Genomic DNA, 20,534 nt, shown 5'->3' on the forward strand with positions numbered 1-20,534 from the left:
GATAATTACCACACACACAAACATCTGGCTACAGATGATTAACAGGACCTTACAAAGTGACCTCATCTGTAGCGTTATAGCCTTTAGGTGTTCTATATATAGATAACAGATGGTTATTTATAGTTCTCTCTCTCTCACTTTCTCTCTCTCTCTCTCTCTCTCTCTCAATAACATACAGTGATAGAGATTGTGGGTTACACGAGGTTCTTTCTGTGTTCAAGTCTCCACCTTCATGTTAAAGACTCAAGTTTCTACATGGGGAGACGCCTGCAAACACTGAAACTCATTCATTTATTCATTCACTTGATTGGACAAGCAATCTCCTGACGTGATGTCACTGGCTCAGGTGTTTTCTGTTTACTCGAGTCTGAAGTGGAATTTGCCGAAGCCTAAAAGAGCAACCGACTCAGACCGGTTTAAAAGAAAACACCAACAAATCTCCTTGTGAAAACAGATGACGTTAACTTACACATCTCCTCGCACCAGCCCGTATACAGCGTGTATGGTCCACCCGAAGCCGCCCAGTAGGACTATAACCAGCACGATGATGACTAAAACTGGAAGGCCCCAGCCCAGCAGGAAGTAGACCAGGTATCGGCGCTCTGTGTGCTCATCGTTCATCACCAGCACTTGCCAGAAGTTCACAGCCTGGGGGCACAGTTTGAGAAAACAACGTGTGAGCAGCAGAGAACAGAAAAGCAGGCATTTACCAACACAAACAACAATTTATGAACTATTTTTTTTTCTATTAAGCCTGTACCAGCTGTTTTTGTTGTGTAAGAAAGGGCAATGGAGAATTTTATCATCTCTCAGTGTCTGCAGGAGCATCTTATCCTCAGTTACTAAAGTTAGAACACATAAACACACTTCATATCACTTCACAATGGCTATGCTTGCTTTGTAATCTAGCAGACTTTGATAGTCACATTCATCTGATATGCTAAGCCATACATTATTACATAAGAGATTTTCTGAACACCTGTTGGTTGCAAAACAGACACAATATTTTGTTACTGTGTGAAGACCTCAACAGACTATTTACAGCATATTTCTTGGAAGTGGTAGTGAGCTACTGGAGAAAAGAAACGAGAAGAGGTTACTTTTTTTGGCCTTGTGGGATTATGGTTAAAGATTGACGACATTCACCCCAACTAACCTGATTATCTAACCTTATTTCAAAGCTTTTTCGGGTAAAAAATAAAAAAAATAAAACAATTTGTAGCCAAAAACCTGCAGATATCATCAGTTCCACTTTTGTAATCCCTATTTATGCAACAGTTACAATTAATAGCAGCTGATGTTTGTCACGGCCCATCTGTCTGCAAACACTTTTGCGTGACATTTGCACAGAGGGCAGTATGATTCAACTAATGATGGGGGATGAAGAGAAGCTGACCTCTCCCTCACATAACCTCTATCTCCTCTAACATCATATCCACATTGTATAACCACTGACACAACAAACACGGCTGTGTAAAGCACACACACCTTTAAGGTTACAGCTCTACTGCACTGCACTGAAGAAACAGTGTAACGTCAGTCACATTCAAGTACTACCTCTCCTTGGCTGTGAGCAACAGTAAGTGCATTATGGGTAAGTTTGTGCTGAGCTGTTGCTCTGCAGTGGCTGCAGATTTCAGTGACTGTTGATACTGCAGTCTTCAAATGAGGTAATAGACTAAATGGCTGAGATACACCTGCATGCTAACAGGTTAAAAAAAAATCAATTGTTATTCTTATTTACCATTAGAAACATGTAAGTAGCATTTAGATAACTATAGATTTCCGACAGTTTTCTTGTGTAATCTAAATAATATTGGTGTTTATCTAAATAATCTTACCATCACTGAAATTAAACTGAAGAAAAAACCTGATAAAACAAGTTCATAATGAGCTTAGTGAGTTTTCTAAGTTATATTAAAGATGCTTCAAAATATCAGGAGTGAAAAAAGCCACTGAAAATAGGTGAGAAAATACATTTTTCTAATTTGGGCAAACTGACTTTGTCACTGTTAATTAAGCAGAGCCATTTTAAGAAACTCATCACCAAAGTGAAGCTTACCACCAGGGCTGATTGGCACCTTTTAATCTTGCATCCAAAAATACATTTCTCTAACAACAAAACACTGGCAGGCAATCCCTGCTTAAAAAGCTGTGAAACTGGAAACCTGGCACAGTAAAACTAGGTAAACACACTGTAGGCTAAGGCTAAAGCAGCTCTAACAGATCAGTGTTGTTATGTAACATTATATAGTTAGTTTTAGCTGAGGTTTGCCAGCCAAAAGCAAAAAAAAGATGTACTGGAGGGTGATTGAATTATTGACTGTTTTCTGGCATTATGTCAGCGTATATTCCCCTGACCGACCACTGGACCTGCACGTCCGTACATCCATCCTAACACACATACTCCCACTCTGCTCTTATTGATTTAAGTCTTCTTCGTGGTCTGAGATGGGTTACTGGCGCCCGCTCATATCATGCACTTAGCTGAAAAGCAGCTACCTGATAGGGGGAGAATGAGCAGTGAGACATCTCTGGAGTGAATAGTGAGATGCCAGTGAGGACAGACGGGTTTAAGTGGCGCTCATTAATAAAAACCAGAGTGGCAGCAATATTTTCATTGTCAGATAGTGTTGCTGGTGACATCGGAGATATGTCTAGATATGCTTTTTTTTTGCAGAAGTTAAGTAATACAATATGAGAAAAAGTAAAACAAAGGTGAAAAGATGTTTGAGGAAAAAATATATAATCCTGAAATGGACTCTAGAAAACTAGAAATACTGTTTTCTTCAAACAGCGTCTTAAATTCCCTCTTGGGTGAATGATTGTTTACCTTAACCAGATCATATCAGCTCTAAAGCCATTCTAAGTACTACCATGTGTGTCCAAACTTGCTTTTTACGTCAAAACACCCCTTCATGCCACTGCCTATTCTTCTCATCCAAATTCTAACACTTCTTGAACCACATGAAAGCCTTTATCCCTTAAAATATCTCAGAGGTCACCTGGTAAACATATATATTGAAAAGAAAAAAAAAATCCTCCTCGGTATATGTTCTGCACGTACAGCGCTGCTTTCTTATTAGCTTAGAAAAGGCTAATCTTATTATACTGCACCAATAATGACGTTTGAGCCAGGACAGATTATATCAACCACGTAAAAAATGATTATGTTCACTTTGAAACGTCACACTTTGTGCAAAAAATTGAGGCATGATGGAAAGAAAGTGACTAACAGTGAATTACGCAAGAGAAGAATAACGAGAAGGAAAAGGAGGTTGATGGGAAAGTTCATCTGAGGAGAGGTCTCCTTGGGAAAATGGTATGGTATGATGCAAACCGTGGCTACCGTTTTCCACCAAGAACTGGAAATATTTATGATGTGAGATTTATTTTCAGACAGAAAGAACATAACCAAAAATAAATCTGAAGAAAACAATAAAACATGAAATCGGTATTGTTTATACAGCTGATCATTCCCAAGGCTGGATCCCTTGATTCATTTTATGCTTCCTGACCTCTAACACACATTTAACTGGGCTGTACACCTTTAATATATCATACATAAGGACATAAAATAAAGCAGGATTTAGAGGAGAGGGATCAGCTGATGTGAAGGTATTTCCCCAGAGCAGCCTTCTTCTCCTGACTGGTCCACATTCCTGTTCTCTCTCAGCAGGTCACAAGTCAACTTCTGTCTCTCTGAGGGATTAAAATTGGCTTAGACGAGATTTACACCACAAGCAAAAATTAATATGCTTTTCTTATTTTCTTATTTGTGCTATACTCTACATTGGCTGTATTATTTAAACCAGGAAAAGAAAAAAAAATAGTCAAATATTTTTGTGTTTAAGTAGTGATACAAGTTATATGTGGCACACTTTGATGTTGCTTAAATCCTGGCTTTCAGACTTAACATGTTTTTTCATGTTAACCTGCAACCTGGGTCTTTGTCTGATGTCTTTGTTCTGGGTTGTTATGCCATTTAAGTAAAGCAAATGAAACAAGGGGCAGATGGTCAAAAAAAAGGGGGGGTGAGGTGTTACTAAGTGGTACCAGTCCAGGGTTAAAGGTCACGTCACGTAGCACTCGGGTCCCTTCTTCTCATCTCTAATGAAAACCTGCCAAAGCCCACGTGTTGGGGAAATGAGGTCCTACTGCATGTTATGTACAAAACATATGCTTCACATAAGAAAAGAAAGCAATAAGAGGAGCCTTGTTTGTGCCAAGAGAAGAGGAAAGTGATTAGAAGTAGCAGAGAAGGCGTAGAATCAAATCTCTCTGGTGTTGTTTGTTAAAATGGTTTTACCTGAATGAGCATCCAGAAAAACTGACTGAGGTGGAAGTAGTGAGAGAAAAGCGCCAAAGCGGCACAGCTGTCCTCTGAAAACATCCGACCTCGGAAAGTTGACACCAAGAAGCAGATCTGTAAGAAAAAAAAGAGACAACGGCAAGACAAATTGAGAACAAGTAGTAAGGAGAAAGAGAATCTATGACATACTGTAATTCACAGATACTATTGTGTGTAAATTAGCCTCACAACCTTTAGTCTAATAGCACCACAGGCACTTTTTGATGACAAATATGTATGTTCACATTTGGTATTGTTGAGAACATGGTGACACACAGGTGCAGTACTCTCTGCAGTGTCAGCAGGGCATATGAGGAGTATGAGGATTTATTGCATATATTTTGGAATGTACATTGAGGCCAGCAGAATTCAGACAGCCCCCTCCCCTCGCAACAGAGAGAAAAACAATTTCTGCAGACCTGTTACATCACCATGCTGCAGGAATACCTTCAAACAGGGTTATGTATAAATAAAAAATAATCAAAAACAAACCATACATGGACAAATATTATCATTTTGCATCATCCCACACGGACAAAGGCTTGAACAAATGTGTGGGTACTGATTTTCCAAATAACAGAAGAAAGAACAAAGAAGAGTCACACTGCAGAAAACTTGAGGAAAGTGTTTGTGTGTAAAAGACAAAGACAACAGGGAAGAAATGGAGAGAGGTTTTTGTAGGTGGGAAACAAAATTCAGTTTGTGACACCGGAGGCAGGACTGCGTGGAAAACCCATGAGGGCGGCAAAAATACTGCTGGCCCGCTGTCCATGAGAGAGCTTCATTAACCTCTGGCACTGAGGGATGGCGGTGCCAATACAGTTGGGTGACTCTTACGTAACCTGTTGGACCGCTGCCAATGCCACAAACTGAAGAGAGGGTGAAAGGAAGACAGGAGGAGCTGAGAAATGAGTGAAGGACAATAGCATGATGTCAGATACCACTTATATCATGTCCATTATACTCAGTTGTAAAGGTGCGAAGACACAAGTACAAAACAAGCTCCTGTAAACTGTTGATACCATGCTTTGGTTTTGACTAATGTTGGGTCAGTAACCAGGTAAATAGACTTGGTTTGGTCTAACTGACCTGTTTTTCAGTCTCACTGATGTGTAAAATGATGAGTCAGGGTTATTTTAGTTCATTTATTCAAAGATTCTATGATTTCATAGCTTAAAAGTACAATTAAAAATCAAAACAAATTAAATCTGAACAGCATTGCAGGTAAAATCAACTTTTTGTAATGATTCATGGTGTACACAACCATGTTCATCCTAGGTTTTTTATTGCCTATAAATTAAAGCTTTCCTCATAATAACTGAAAAACAAACACAAAACTAAAACCACTCTCGTCAAAATAAGACTAAAACTACTTACAGTACGCATGTACAGCATGAACTAAAACTAAACTCAACTATAATATCCTAGTTTTATTTTTAGCATTTCCAATCTAACATTGTGCCAAAGAAAGTTTTTACAGTTACACCACAATGACATTTAATTATGTCCTAAATATTCTCAAAATGTGTTAAAACCTGAAATTTTAGACTAAACTCTTGAAGATTATGACTGTAACCATGTCATTTGTGTGTTTATCTTAAATCTGTAACCCCTTTAAACTGAATTCATATGGACACATAAAAAATGAGTGGCACATCATTGACCTAATAACTGTGGAAAGGATGCATCAGGGACACAATGTCCACAAAACTTTTATTTGTCTGACTTGCTTTGTGTTGAAGTAGTTCTAAATAAAGAATGATATTAAGTGGCATGCCCTTTGGGTGACACTGTAATCTTGTCTGTATGAGCCAGTGGATCTCATCATTTTCACTCCTCAAATGTCCTCTGTCCACACCCATTTGTCCCTTTTCTTTTTCCTTTCCTGTTTCGTAATTCATTTCTCTCTGATAATTTAGCTGGAAAATCCAAATACCCACTTGTGGACTTTCCAGTACCTACTAACCCTGTTAGCCATGAGTAAGGGGAAAAGACAAGTCCTTTAAAAACACAAAAAAGCCTGAGTCAGTTTCCCATCCAAGCTCTGCAGGGTGTGAGTGGGTGAGATGGAACAGGAAGAAGACTTGTGCCTGAATTGCCTGGAATCATGCCTGAGTGAAAAGGCTAGTCAGGTAGCTTATGGGAACAAAGAATATCTGGCCGTGTTATGTGTGTTTTGGCAATGGATCGACGCCACAGGCACAGCATGACACATCGGAGGCTCTGATTTCAACAATTCAAGCCCAATGTACAAAGAGGAAGGCAGGTATTTTTGTGACTGAGTGCACCCCAGGCCCTCGTGAAGGTGGGAGAGAATAAATGATCAACAGGTTTATTAAGACTAGTAACAAAATTTCCACTCACTTTAGCTCTGGTCTTCTCCTTTGAACACTGTTAGGGTACATTGACTTAACATTACTTTTTTCTTCTCGTCAATACCAAAACACCCACCAAAAACTAATGCAGCGTTTCGTGACAAACCCTAACAGTGGGATAACCACAAAACCACTAAAACTACTGACCTGTGGCGAAATGTTGACATTGCATGTATTAGACTGAGCGTGTGGGTGTTGAATAGACTCTCAAACAGGTGGTTTTTCTTTCCAGATGTGCGTGTCTGTGGGTTTGTGTCTTCATGGCCCTGTGGCTAAGAAGTATCTGGCTCAAAGAGGGAACCAGAATGGATGAATCATTCCACAAAGATTGTATGTGATCAGAGCTATCAACATGTCAAAATGTTCTTTTAAAAGGTCTAAAATAAGATATCATATAACATATTTTAAATAATTTTAGATATACTGTATTTCCATATGACCAATTTTCTAACCAAGCCATCGTGTTCTTGAAGTTTGTAAACAGACAATTCTGGCTTCAGTTCATTAGAGAGGCAGTGTGTGGTGAAGGGTAATTTCATCTTTTAAGACACATTCAGGCTGTCCTGGGAGTCTTCAAATAAATATAGAAAATTGATCTTCCTCTGAAAAATTTATTATTTTACATAGTGTGCACCAAAGCAGCAAAGATTTTCCACTGAAATGTTCATGCTTATTGAACGGTTTGGCTTTGAGACATAAAGTTTGCAAATCATGTCAGTTTAGGAGAAGAAACTGTATAAAACTAGGAAAGCACTTGGAGAGCGCAGACCCCCGCTAAGGCAGATCAGCCCCACTCCCACCTGATAACACCAAAATTTAATCATTTTTTCCTTGTGCCAATATCAACATTTACTGAAAATTTCATCAAAATCCTTCCATAATTTTTTGAGTTATCTTGCTAACAGTCAAACAAACAAACAAACTAGAAAAGCACTCAGACAGCGCAGACCTCTGCCAAGGCAGATCAGTGCCCCCCACCCCACCCCCAGATCACCACCAAAATTGTATCATTTGTTCCTTGTGCCACTATCAACATTTCCTGAAAACTTCTATAAAATCGGTCCATAACTTTTTGAATTATCTTGCTAACAAGCAAACAAACAAAACAAACCCCAATGAAAACATAACCTCCTTGGCGGAGGTAATAAGCTGCTCACATACTCTTTATGTTGGACCTCAGTGTCAAAAACCAGGCTCTGTACCAGGTTCCTCTGAAAAAAATTAAATCAAACTTCCTGTAATTTGAGTCTGGTAGAAACTTGGACCAGTTAATTCTAATACAAAGATGAAGACAGTCTATGCCCATGAAACTAGCAAACAGAATGACAGAGAAATACATGAGTTACAGGAAGTCATGTTTTGTCATGTGCTTTGACAGAACATAGTTTTGGTGGTTACTTGCCAGTTACTTGGCTTTAATCACTACTGACATTTATGACACATTGACGTGCAAACTTCCTCCAGGAGCTCATTAATTCTCCCATCACTGAAAGAAGAGAACGGCCCCCTATGTGGAAATTATATCCATTTGACCTGCACTGGCACAGTTTCTGAACCTGTTGACTGATTTTTATTTAAGACATCATATTGAAGAGACAGATACCATTGTGAGAGATATAAAATTCAGGTCAGTCTTTGTGATCGTGACAGAAATGTAAAGTCAGAGCTGGAACTGGTATTGATGTGGCTTTTGTCGTCAGCTCTTGACAGAGGCTATATGTGGGGATGGAGGTCATGGTTACAGCTGGCCATTGTTCAGCCCATTATGAAAATAACACAGGTACGTATGGTTGAGCAGGGTGGGGAGGTGACAGGTGTGGATGTCGCGTTTATCAGAACCCTATCTACTGCTCTGTCATTTAGCCTCCAGACCTCCTTCTCTTTGTGTAACACAAGAGGAGTCGACCTGTCTAGACCCTCAGGCTGCATGCTCATTCAAAGATAAGACTGGGAGGTGCTGCAGGGCTCTAAATACAAGCCATGTTAGTGCAGCCTGTGTTATGGGTGTGCTTACGTGCTCTTATATCTGGTAAAACAGGAACCACCTAAGCACACAAGCACATAAGTGAATGCCTACTAATTTATTACCCCATTGTAAGATTACATATCAAAGTACGGACTCACTCACGTATGAGTTTTCCCACAAGGAAATGACTAGAGAAGAATATACAGTCGTAAAGAAAAGTACATATAAAAATAAAATACTTTCTCAATACAGACGCCAGAATGAAATGCTGGCATAATACATTCTTTGTCGCTTATAATGTCAAGATAATTTGTCGTTTTAGGATGTACTAAATCGCAGGCAGTGGGTGGGGTGGATGGTGGAGATACAAAATCCATGAAACTGCCACCAGAAACTGGAGTTCACATCCAGACACCGCTAAAGTTTTAGGTTTAGGCAATTACAGAGCTTTAAATACACTGCATCATTTTTAACCACATCTTAGTGGAACAAGTCAGCTCCTAAATCTAACCCTAAAAGTTTATCGATAATGACATCAAAATCAACAGCTATTATATTGAGTTCTTTTGGAGGTGGAAAATTGTAGCAATTAAAAAAACATGACCCTTTTTACTGAAATAAAATGCACTGCAGGTGGAATGATGTGCATAAAACCTGTAGTAAGTTAGTTACATAGTTACATGAGAGACAGTTTTTTATTTCTATTTTTTACCATAACCTTGTTCTATATGTGCCATTACAGCTTAAAATGCTGATCTACACATATATCTAAAAATGTTGATAATATCCATTGTTTGCAGAAACATGCAATGACAAACATTTAATTCAGACAAAAAGTTAGATTTTCTCTGATCTAATATTTTCATGGCTAATATAATTCGATTAAGTCCATCACTTTAACCTCAACTGTGGGTCTGCATTCGGTGTTGGTAATATTTGTTTCCCAGAGATGCTGTATTAATTAACTGTGGTCCGATACCACATCCACATGAGACCTTAGAAAACTGAAAGAAACATAATATGCACCAGCAATGATGACAACACACAGAACAAAACAGTTCTATCAATTAACAAACCACTATGCACATCTTAATACAAGGCTGTAGATACACAATACAAGGAGATGTGGGGCATGCTGCAAGAAAAACCATGCTAGGGTGAAACATAATATTTTGGTGCAGCTATCTTATGCTGCTAGTGTTTGCAGCTCTCATCCTCCCAGTGAGTTTAGCTGCTGATCGATAGCCCTGTGTGCTGACGCTACGGCATCTAAATGTACCAATGTGGCTAAAAATAGCATCTGCCTGATGCATTACATCACTGAGGGAATGGGGTCTTAGCTGTCCGCCTGCCAGACTATCCATCTACCCTCGTGTCCAGAGCACTTAACCTCCACCTCCCCCTCCCCCTTTTGCCTCACACATCCCAAATTTTCTTCTACCCCTGACTGCCTCTCCATCCTCTGCTCCACCCGTCATCTCATCTCCCCCTCCTCCTCCTCCTTCTTTCTCCTTCACCTCCCCCTTCTCTCTAACAGCTACCGGTCTGATCTAGCTTGTTCCAGCCTCAGCCTGCACCCAGGGTGTTTTCCTCTTGTGTCTTTGTTCAAAAAGATATAAAATAAAAGATCAGAAATATGAGATTAATATTTCACTTCACCCTTACTCTCTTCATCTTTTTCTCCCTGAATACCCTCCTTATCACGCAACTTTAGTCCTCTCATCAGTTCTCATCTACCACCAACGAAGTCAAACCACTTAAGCAAAAAAACACATCAAAACAACCTATTTGAATGAAGACATCTATCTAAAAATGGGATATGTTATTGAGTCAATTTGATGTGTTTGACTGTCAGCAGTGTTTTGCTTCAGCACCACTGCCTGTGAGTATGTAACTGAGAATGCCATTTCTTTTTTTGTATGTGCAAGCATCTCTAGTCTCCTCACGTGCTGCAGCCTCTCACTTTGAGTGTACGTGATGTTTATGTGCTGAAGTGCATGGGACATGCTGTGATGAGAAGCAGGTCACTTGGCGATAGCTGATAGCTGGGTTAGTGGGCCAGTACATGCAATAAAGAAGGTGGGATAAAAATGACATATAACATTAAATAACATGAACAAAAAAAAATCAACATGAAAACCGAATGTGGTTGGCATACATAATACATTACATTTGTTCATATTTTCAAGGTAGTGCTCGAGACAGAGCACACACTATTTTTTTCTGCAATTTGAGCCTCGCCAAACAGAACATACCGTACATTTGTACTAGCGAGCGACTATCAGGCATTTTTGAAATAGCATGTCCAGTTGCTTAAGGTTAGAGTACCGATGTAAAGTTCACAGGTGTTTTGAGTTGAACCTTAGGCTGAGGCGTACATGCTGAGCCAGGTGTTGGGACATAAACACCCACACCCCTTCAGTCTGTTTCACATCCAAACAACCAGACAACCAGAACACTTCTTCTACATCTGCTTACGTGAGTACAAACTTCACTAATACAGTAATAATGTGGTGTGACTACCTGCCTGTATGAAACCAGGAGGGGGAATAACAAAAGGTGGTAACACAGACTCTGGGGAAGACCTGAGAAGCTGCAGGTTTTACAGCTCTAATATTATTCTCAGTGACAGTCAGCACTTTGATGATTATGAGGCAGCTAAAAGAAGATCACACATTATCAGTAAGTTTATTGTGTCATCAGTGACACAGTTTCTGGGGAATGCAGAAACCAACATTCTAGATTTGTTTTGTGTAGTCTCAAATCAAACCAATAATTACCTCAACAAAGGAGATAATGAATCATTTACGTCTGACTTTAAACAAGATTACGCAAGAACTGTTGCACTGATTTTCAATGAAGGGTAGAAGGGTACAGGGCAAGGACAAACCCATTACATTTGGGAGCTGATCCAGTGGGTTGCAGGCTGAAAGTTTTTTTTAATTCTTATTTTTTTCACTTTTTTAATACTCAAAGTTGGAATGAAAACTTACAGCGGAACCAACAAGTGGCACCACATGAGGAAAAGGAAGAAAACATATTGGTCATAATTTCTGAGTTATTTGTAGAACAAAAAAGAGTGGACTGTTGTCGTTGGCAGATGTCTGCACCCTGTGACTCCCCTTTCAGTCAACATTATATTTAGTAAAATGAATCCATGTAGTAGCCAGATTAGTTCAGTAATATTATGTCCTTTAGATATACATATTTCACATAACAAGCAAGGCAGAAAAACATGACTAGTCTGACCTTAAACAACTCCTAAAGGCTGCTATGTTGTAATGTCATCAGATAACATATACAGAATGTATTAGCTTATTGTTGTTGTTTCATCCTTTCTATCACTCATGCTACCACATCCACATATTATACAACCCATGTGACGCCCATTTAGCTTCAGTCCAGCAGCCCCCCCTGTCTTTTTTTTCTCTTCCACACTTCAGTCAAAGAGTGTCTGCCCCCCAAAACTTGCAGCTGCTTTCTATCACAACAGGGCTCCTTTCAAGAAGCCTCTTGAATTTCCTTCCTCAACATCTGGTGTGAACCAATCTGGCGACCAGACAGAGAACTCGTTGGACTGTGAGACATATGCACGTGGATTCATGTGCACAGACACGGCTATGAAAACATTGTAACCAGCTGCTCAAGGTTAGCCCCCTAAACTCACACACTACAAGGGCCTATACTGTTCTCCATTCTGCATGCTGTGTGCTTATACGATGAGGATGTCAGCGTGATACATCTTACTCATATAGATGTATATATTGTAAGTACGCTAATATGATTTAGTGAGAGTCAATTTCACTATGTTTGTTGGTTACATCACAAGTAAGCCCTCAGAGACTTGTTGCATCACTTCCAGATTAGTAGTAACTGTCAGAAGGATGAAAGTTCATGTCCAGTTATATTGATCAGAAAACCTACAGAAATCTACACTGATCCTATTAACACTCATTCATTGCTGTCCAACAGGCCATTGATCCCCTCTGTGCAAACTGGATGATCTGTAGCACCTCTCAGTGTCTGTCAATAGGAGACTGAAAAGCCAATCACTGGGTGAGGAGACTATTTGACATTGTAAATACTGTACGCTCCATTCATGCTGCAAGAGCCCCCCCCCCCCAATACAATGTGCTTTAGCCCTTCACTGTGTTATTAGGGCTTAACAGAAGAGACAGCTGTGCTATGATGCACTATGTAATGTCTCAGCAGCCCTCCTTCCTCTACTGTAGACTACCTGGGGTACAATACGTGATGTTTTTCATTCTTACGTCTCTGCTTCAAGCCTGTGGTTGAACTTGAAACTGCTTGGCATTGAAAAAAATCAACACTAGGAAAACCACTTATTTTCCCTGTTCATAATTTATACAGTTTATTAAAGTGGGCACAAATTAACCTCTGAATCAGCTTAATAGGCAATGTTCCTCAAAAAAGTCTAGTCATAAAAATGAGCAGAACTCAGAGGAGACAGTGATCAGGCACTTCATTCACATCTGCTGATGAACTTGGCTCTGAGTATGGAGCTATAGTGACCCCTACAGGCCACTGAGCCCAACAGCAAAAGGCTCGAACAATGGTTAGGATGGTTTATTTGCCTAACAGTGTGACAGAGTTAAATGTGTGTGTATTTGTGAGCTTGGCCATATTAGAATGCTTATGAAATATGTTTGTTTTAGACTGTTGTGAAGTAGATGTCTGCTGTCTTTGTGAAATTATCAACAACATACATGCATTTGTGTAGCATTATCGTGAATAAATATGTTTATTGTATCTCGATACATAATATAATCCTCTATGTACTAGTATTTTTCATCATTTTTAAATCCAGTCCACTAAATATAACATAAAATGAGACTGAAAAAAGCATAGATTAAAATAAACTGACCAGCAGACTTGTTATAATTTGCTGTTAAATCCAGAACAAAAGCCCCCCCACTATAGACACAGCTCAATTTGATTACACCACTCACAATTTCCTTTCTCCATTCAACATTTCCTGATTGTTCGAGGAAGTTAGGCAACTCTTATTTTCTATTTCAGGCCATTAGGCTGGAATTATAGGTCTTAATCACTCCATCTTTGTGTCTGTCTCTTTCAACAGTGTTTGAGCTTGTGCTTTTTCAGTCAACTTTTTATGGAGTTTAAAGGATTTCTTATAATTTTTACATATAAAGAGATGAAATTAATTCCCTCATTCTGATCTATGTTGCAACTACTCTGCAACATCTTGTATGATCTGAGAAATTGGAGAACTTCAAACTACACTTTGCTCTCACTATTAAAGGACAAACCAGGTTTTCACCCCTTTACATCAGATCGTATGTATCTCAGGGTTGGCCGCAAATGTTAATGAAACAAGGCCTTGCTTCAACTTGACACAAGTGATTTTACACTGAGATATCTGTTTGTGTTGTATAATCTTTTCTCAAAATGGGAGGCAAGTGTCTCCTAGATGAAGGGAAGTAGTAGATGATACCAGTTGGACAGATATGGATTTTTTCTTATTTTGATTTTTTGCACAATGCAGACAGAGCTAAATTTAAAATATCAAAGTGACTTAATATTTATTGTAAGCCAAATCCATGTTTACACTGAATAAATGTGTTGTATATTTATACATCTTTGTGTTTTGCCATGAAGTGTTTGAAGGTCTGGAGTCCAACACTGCTGCTTTGCATCAAGCACATGACACAGCGATTTTGTTTAATTGTATCTAACTGATATTCCATTAAAAAACTCTAGGAATTTATAACTTCTATATGCTCCTGTGTGTCTCTCAACTATTAAAGACAGCAGGGGCAAACTGTAGAAGTAAATCTGACCTCCTATTTCTGTTTGCTGTGCTTTTTCTGGAAATAGAGGAAAGTTCATGGCAGTGTTTCTGGGGTCAGCAGCAGTTAGGACAACACATATTTGGCAAAAATAAAAGTGTAACATCCAGAGTCCAGGGAGGGCAGAGGCTGTTGCACACACTCACCTAGTAACTCACCCTACAAAAACACAGTAAATGTATACTGCAAATACTACATGGCTGAAGTGAATCTTTTGCCAGTTTTGCATTATTAACAGGTTTTAACTTAAAAAAAAAAAAAAGCTGAACTTGACTCACAGGCAGTGTGTACTTTGCCAGAAAACTGTGCATGTGTTTCATTCTGTTGAATATGTAGTGATGTTATCTAGGTAATGTCTGACCAGCCTAGTAGATAAATAACTAGGCCAATATCTTATTAATTGATGACTTGGCTGTCTGCCATGACAGTGACTCTTTGCTGTTAAATCTGATTTAGATGGTCTACTAATCCATCACCCTGCTACTGTACTGACCCTGTATCGCTTCTTAAAAGTACCCAGAGGAGTGTCTGACTAATAGTGCGAAGTTATGTGATATCCCCTTGTTTAATACTACTCCTACGGGTGGGTAAATGCAGCAGAATAGCAAAGTAATATAGCATTTACCATTGGGAATGGATTACAGTATCTCCAGTTTGATTCCCAATCCTGATGACCTTTGTTACATGCCATGTTTCTGTCTTTCTGCCTGTGTTCTCAGTATCCTCTCTACTGTCTGCAGCTGAATAAAGTCTAAAAAACAACCAAAACCATGTTAAAAAAAGTTGTTTGTAAATGTTTTACGAGCAGGGAAATTGTCAGACCTCAAGGATACGCACGACCTGTTCCAGAGAGAAATAGTGAACGTAATCAGAGCTGTTGGTTTACAAGAAAACTCCTCAGGGTATCTTTAAGGATCCCACTGCTGAAGTTATTAAAGTGTGACGAAAATGGGCTGAAAGACATGTTTATGTTTGGTGAGTCTGTGAGATTCAGTGGACTGTCTGTAACAAGTTTAAGGGAAATCTTACACAAATATCAACAAACTGATGAGTCACAGCGGATGTGGTTGCCTACTTCCACAAGGAGAGAGAAAGAGACGCAGTGAGAGAGGTTTTTTGCTGTGCATGATGTCAAAGCTCCAGCAGTGGGAATGATAAAGGGGACAGAGAATAGAAACAAGGACATCAGTCATCATTTCAAGTAAAGCTGAGGTGAGGGTAAGATGAAAAATGACACAAGAGCAGCCAAAAATGAAAAAAAAAGAAAGCATGAACGACCAAGCATCAGCTTTTACATTGTTTGGTTTCATGTCACTTTTCTGTGTCAGTCACAAGGTCAGGCAAAAGATGCTGCTGAGTAGAACAGAAACGGCAGGAGCTAGGACAACACTAGACATAAGGTGTTGGACGAGCCAGTGGAGTGTAATGTGAATCTCCCAAGAGGCCGTCCCTTCCTCTCCACTGTCCCCTGTCTACACCCACACAGACACACACAGACTATGGACACTGTTACTTTATCCCCTCCGTCACTTCAACAAAGAGCTTAGAACTGCATTAAAATCTCATCAAGGGCAAACCATACACTTTGTCTTGCTTTTTTTTAAACAACTGGAAAACAACAGCTGCAAATAAACATCCCCAAAGTGTAAGGCATAGAAAAGTCACTATTAAGAAGCTTTAAATGACTTCCTTGAGAAAATAGTATTCTAGAAGACACCACTGACTTTGACTGAACTGCAGGAGAAAGATGGAAGCATCAATTCCCTCGTTCCAACTCATCTTTTGCTCATCTTTCTCTTTATACAAACAATGAGCAAAAGTAAGGATAAAATATGCAAGTTGTCAGACAGAAGCTCAGTCTATTTATTGATGGGAACAGATCAACATCCACTGGAAAACAGAGTCACTTCATTTTATTCATGTGTTGATATTAGGTTTTAAAGAGTCTCTTATATTACGCAACTGATACATCCTCTTTCCTCGAGAGATGAGAAACTGCATGTACACTCATCCATGACCAAAATCTAACCCCCACATACGGATGCACACTGACGACACACAGGAACTTTTAGGAATCCCTCACAGAAACCAGGCTTATTTACTCTGCTGGGAGACGGGAAGTGAGGGTAGTGTGTGAGGTGTGTAGGAGGCTAGAGATTATGTGTGTGCGTGTCTGCGTGCATGTGTGTGTCTTGGACTGAAGCACAAAGTTATGAATACTGGACCCAGTCCCAGAGCTGACAGGAAATCCTTTATAACCAGAACTATAAGAGTCACCTAAACACCTCCCAGATACTGGAAGAAAGGCCTGGAACCACTGGGGTAAACATTTATGCAGGAATGACTGTTTGTCATTGGGAGAGCAGTTTTATCACAATGGATATGAAATTAAATTGTGTTTTCTTTGTAGCAGTGATAAAGATTTGATTTTCCTTTCCCACATTGTCATCTGAGTACGTGTGTAAAAGCACACATACGCACTCCATCCAGTATTATCTAAGCTACTAAAGAACAGCAAATAAAAGTTCTATTAAGCGTGCTTTATTGTTACCTGCATTGGTGGGGAGAGACTTCATTTATTATATTACAGCATTACCAATTTACAAATTAAAATTTACGCTGTAATGCTAGACAGATTTTTAGTGTCACTGATCAAAAATTCCCAGGTACTTTTCAGAATATTGTAATTCAAGTGGTCTGAGAAGACACAAGATTCAGTGTCTGTGTTTTCAGGCTATACACACAGATGTTTCACAATCAACAGTGTTTTTTATACAAATAGGGAAGCTCTAAATGTAATGTAGTTTGTAATCTCTGATCGCTGCTGAGATTCTGCGAGATGCAACCTACAATTCTGCTGCTCTATGTCTGTTGACATAGAAGGTTTAGAAGTGGCTTCACTTTTCCATAATAACATGAAACAACATCATGTCATCTGCCTTTATTTTCAATCTTTTCATTTGGACTGAGAGGAGAGACCTGCAGAAGAAAAGCATGCTTTTTTAAAATCTGAAAATTTTGGTTCATATAGCTTTAAGGATCAAATATAGTGTTGAATGTTATTTGGGAAACAACATTTTAACATTCTTAAAATTACTGTTCACCAATATTATATTATTTTCAAATGGTACTGTAAACATACTCTGACTGCTAGTTTGGATTAATGATAAAGAAGTTAAAAGGTCTAAGGTGCCAAAGCTGATGCATGTGATTATCTCAATAAATAAACTTAGCCAAGCCGTAAATGTTAGTTTGTGTAGTAACACTGACAGATACAGCACACAAGGTACAATGACATGTGACAACTATAGCGGTCCATACAGACCACTAGGATGGAAGTGTATAAGATGACAGGAGAGGGCGCTGCAAAAAACAGACTTCCTGAGTCCCGGAGTTTTAAGTTTCTAAATATCCATCACTTTTGTGACCTTGTTGCCTTTGCTATCACTGATCTTTTTCAGAGTAAATGGTGATCTGGCTCTAGAGACACACAACAGCACGAATACTGATCTAACATTTGGTCATTTTGCAACTCAGAGCACATAGTTTGTTTACGGATCAATGTGCATTCTTATCCCTGGATCCTAACACGATTGATACACAATAAAACCTCTGCACATGTACGTATAAAACATACACACATGCACACCCAGGTGAGGTTCACTTACAGTACATATGCACTGGGTAAATTTCCACTGAGACAATTTTCAGTTGTCTTGCTGAGGAGGGAGGGCAAAGTGCTGGCCACAGCCAGAACCTGTCACCACTACACTACCTGAGATGTGATAACCATACACACATATGCAATTTATAAAAAAAAAAATCAGAAGGGGGATGTTTCTGAGTTTTTATTCATGAAAATAAATCACAAACTACAATCGGCCTAAACAGACTATAAGTATGGATATTAGAATAACATTAGTCTGTAATTATTTGTAAATTATCTGCTTCAGAGATAAAATCCACTAAATCTTACATACTTTGATCAATACTGAATTGAACTGAATTGGAAACAAATGACAAAAGTGCTAGTTGTCTAATGTTTTCAACATGTATGATAAAGTTGAATCACATGTAAACAAATGTTTATGCATGTTTATCTACTAGAGCTAGAAATCTTGCATTTGAAGGAATCTGAAAAATGAATGTATTCTAACATGTAGACAGCATTAGCAGCTCAGAAACAAACATTCCTTTTCTTTTTCTCATTAATTCATATATATATATATATATATATATATATATATATATATATATATATATATAGTACTGCCAACTGGCCCTTTTGACTTTCTTAGTTATACAAATTTCATAAAGTTTCAGTGCTTTTATACCGGAAGCATTTTACTTGTAACCCAGTATAATCATGGATTCTGATGAAAAAAATCCGAACTTGACCTTAACGAAAGCATTTGCAGGAATGTTTTCAGATAAGAACAAGTGAACACCTTGAACTGGCTCATCTGTGGTGACATTAAGGCTTGCTCAGTGCTGTTTATGTCTGTAACCTCAGAGAATGAGATGTTAACTTGTAAGCCTAAGATATTAGTTGTCTTCTTTTCCCCTCCATCCAAACAGCCAAAGCACCTATAGCTAACATGTGTGTAATTTTTTTGTGAGGATTCTGTAAAATATGACTATATTCTGCTTTGAATCCTTTTCATTTTATTTGATTTGGCTGAATGTATGCTGTAATAGACTGCTGGGGCATGATAACTTTCTGATCATGGATCATGACCAGCAAACCATGATTATCATGTAGACTAGAAGCTGTATCATCTGTCTCCCTCACAAATAGAAGATGAATAACCATTCCTGATATTATTAGTGCTTGCACCACATACTATTATCATGATGCAGCACTTGAATTAGTTTTTGTTTCAGGTATTTTTTTGGTCTGTTGGTGAAGTTGTATTAATCACTGTGAGGGGGGATACATTTTGTTCCCCACTAGTGACAAAAACAGTCCTGTCTCTAGACCCCCCATTCCCCAGTAAAACACATCCAGTACGCAAACACACACGTACAGTGATAAACAACAATTGTCCACAGTCAGAGCACAATCCCTCGAGGTATTGGATGGGACAAATAATTCTCTTCACCCCACAGGAGGTCTGTAGTCTGTATAATTGTCAGTGTCTTCTCTCCCAGGGGGTGTTCCAAGACACATTAGTTGTAACCCTCTTCACTCCAAAGCATTAATTTTAAACCTCAACAATGTACTTTTTCCCTTAAATGCATAACTCAATGTTCTTCTTCCTTCCTCTGAGCTCACTCCTTCAGCTTGTGCTCATACTGTTGTTATCTTACTGTGGTTAGCTGTTTACCAGTTTGATATAGAATCCTTCTTGCACACATAGATCTGTGAGATTACTATATGCAAACTGACAAACTAAAACAACGAGAGAAAGAATGGAAACTGAGCCATGAGCCTGCTCCTTCTCCTGCTTTAACCTCCCAGAGTCTCACAGAGAGGTGAGACATTATTCTAGCTCTACTGACTGTAGCTGTTGTGCAGAGAAATAAATCAAACCGGCAGCTTTAATTTTCTCCCCACAGAGGGCGGCGTCAGTGACTAATTACAGCCCAGGCACCACAGATGGAGAGCCCTTTTTGTAACAGGTTGCTAGAGCTGGACCTGACAGTTCAAGTCAGTGCTGAGGCACGAGCAAAGCTGAGACCAACAACTCTGCTGATGGACATTTCTGTTACTAATTATACCTCCTACAAAGACTGAAGATCCTAAGCCTTCTAAAAATACAGAAAAATAATGCAAATGCCTCTGAAATTCCTACCTTTATCTCTAAATGTATGCAGGAGTGCATTTTAAAACACAAAAATGTGAAAGTTCACGAGGAAGAAATGATGAAAATTTATTGAGATGTGAATTACCCGCTGTGTATCACAAATCAGTTCATCAAACATAAATTGGCCACTATAGTAATACTCTAACCAAGTATCCTTTGTATATGAAATAAAGAACACATGAATATTTTTTGTCAAAACCCAAG

The 20,534-nt window shown here is 38.9% G+C and overlaps 1 protein-coding gene across 1 annotated transcript in view; it reads right to left on the reverse strand.

Moving 5' to 3' along the window:
- The window catches only part of adgrv1 (adhesion G protein-coupled receptor V1), a 112,954-nt gene that overhangs the window by 26,228 nt on the left and 66,192 nt on the right, over positions 1–20,534 (reverse strand). The window contains 2 exon segments of the mRNA XM_030142528.1: positions 470–648; positions 4,310–4,426. Coding sequence (XP_029998388.1) covers positions 470–648; positions 4,310–4,426 — 296 coding nt within the window.

Source organism: Sphaeramia orbicularis, chromosome 9, assembly GCF_902148855.1.
Source record: "Sphaeramia orbicularis chromosome 9, fSphaOr1.1, whole genome shotgun sequence".
NCBI classification, from domain to species: domain Eukaryota; kingdom Metazoa; phylum Chordata; class Actinopteri; order Kurtiformes; family Apogonidae; genus Sphaeramia; species Sphaeramia orbicularis.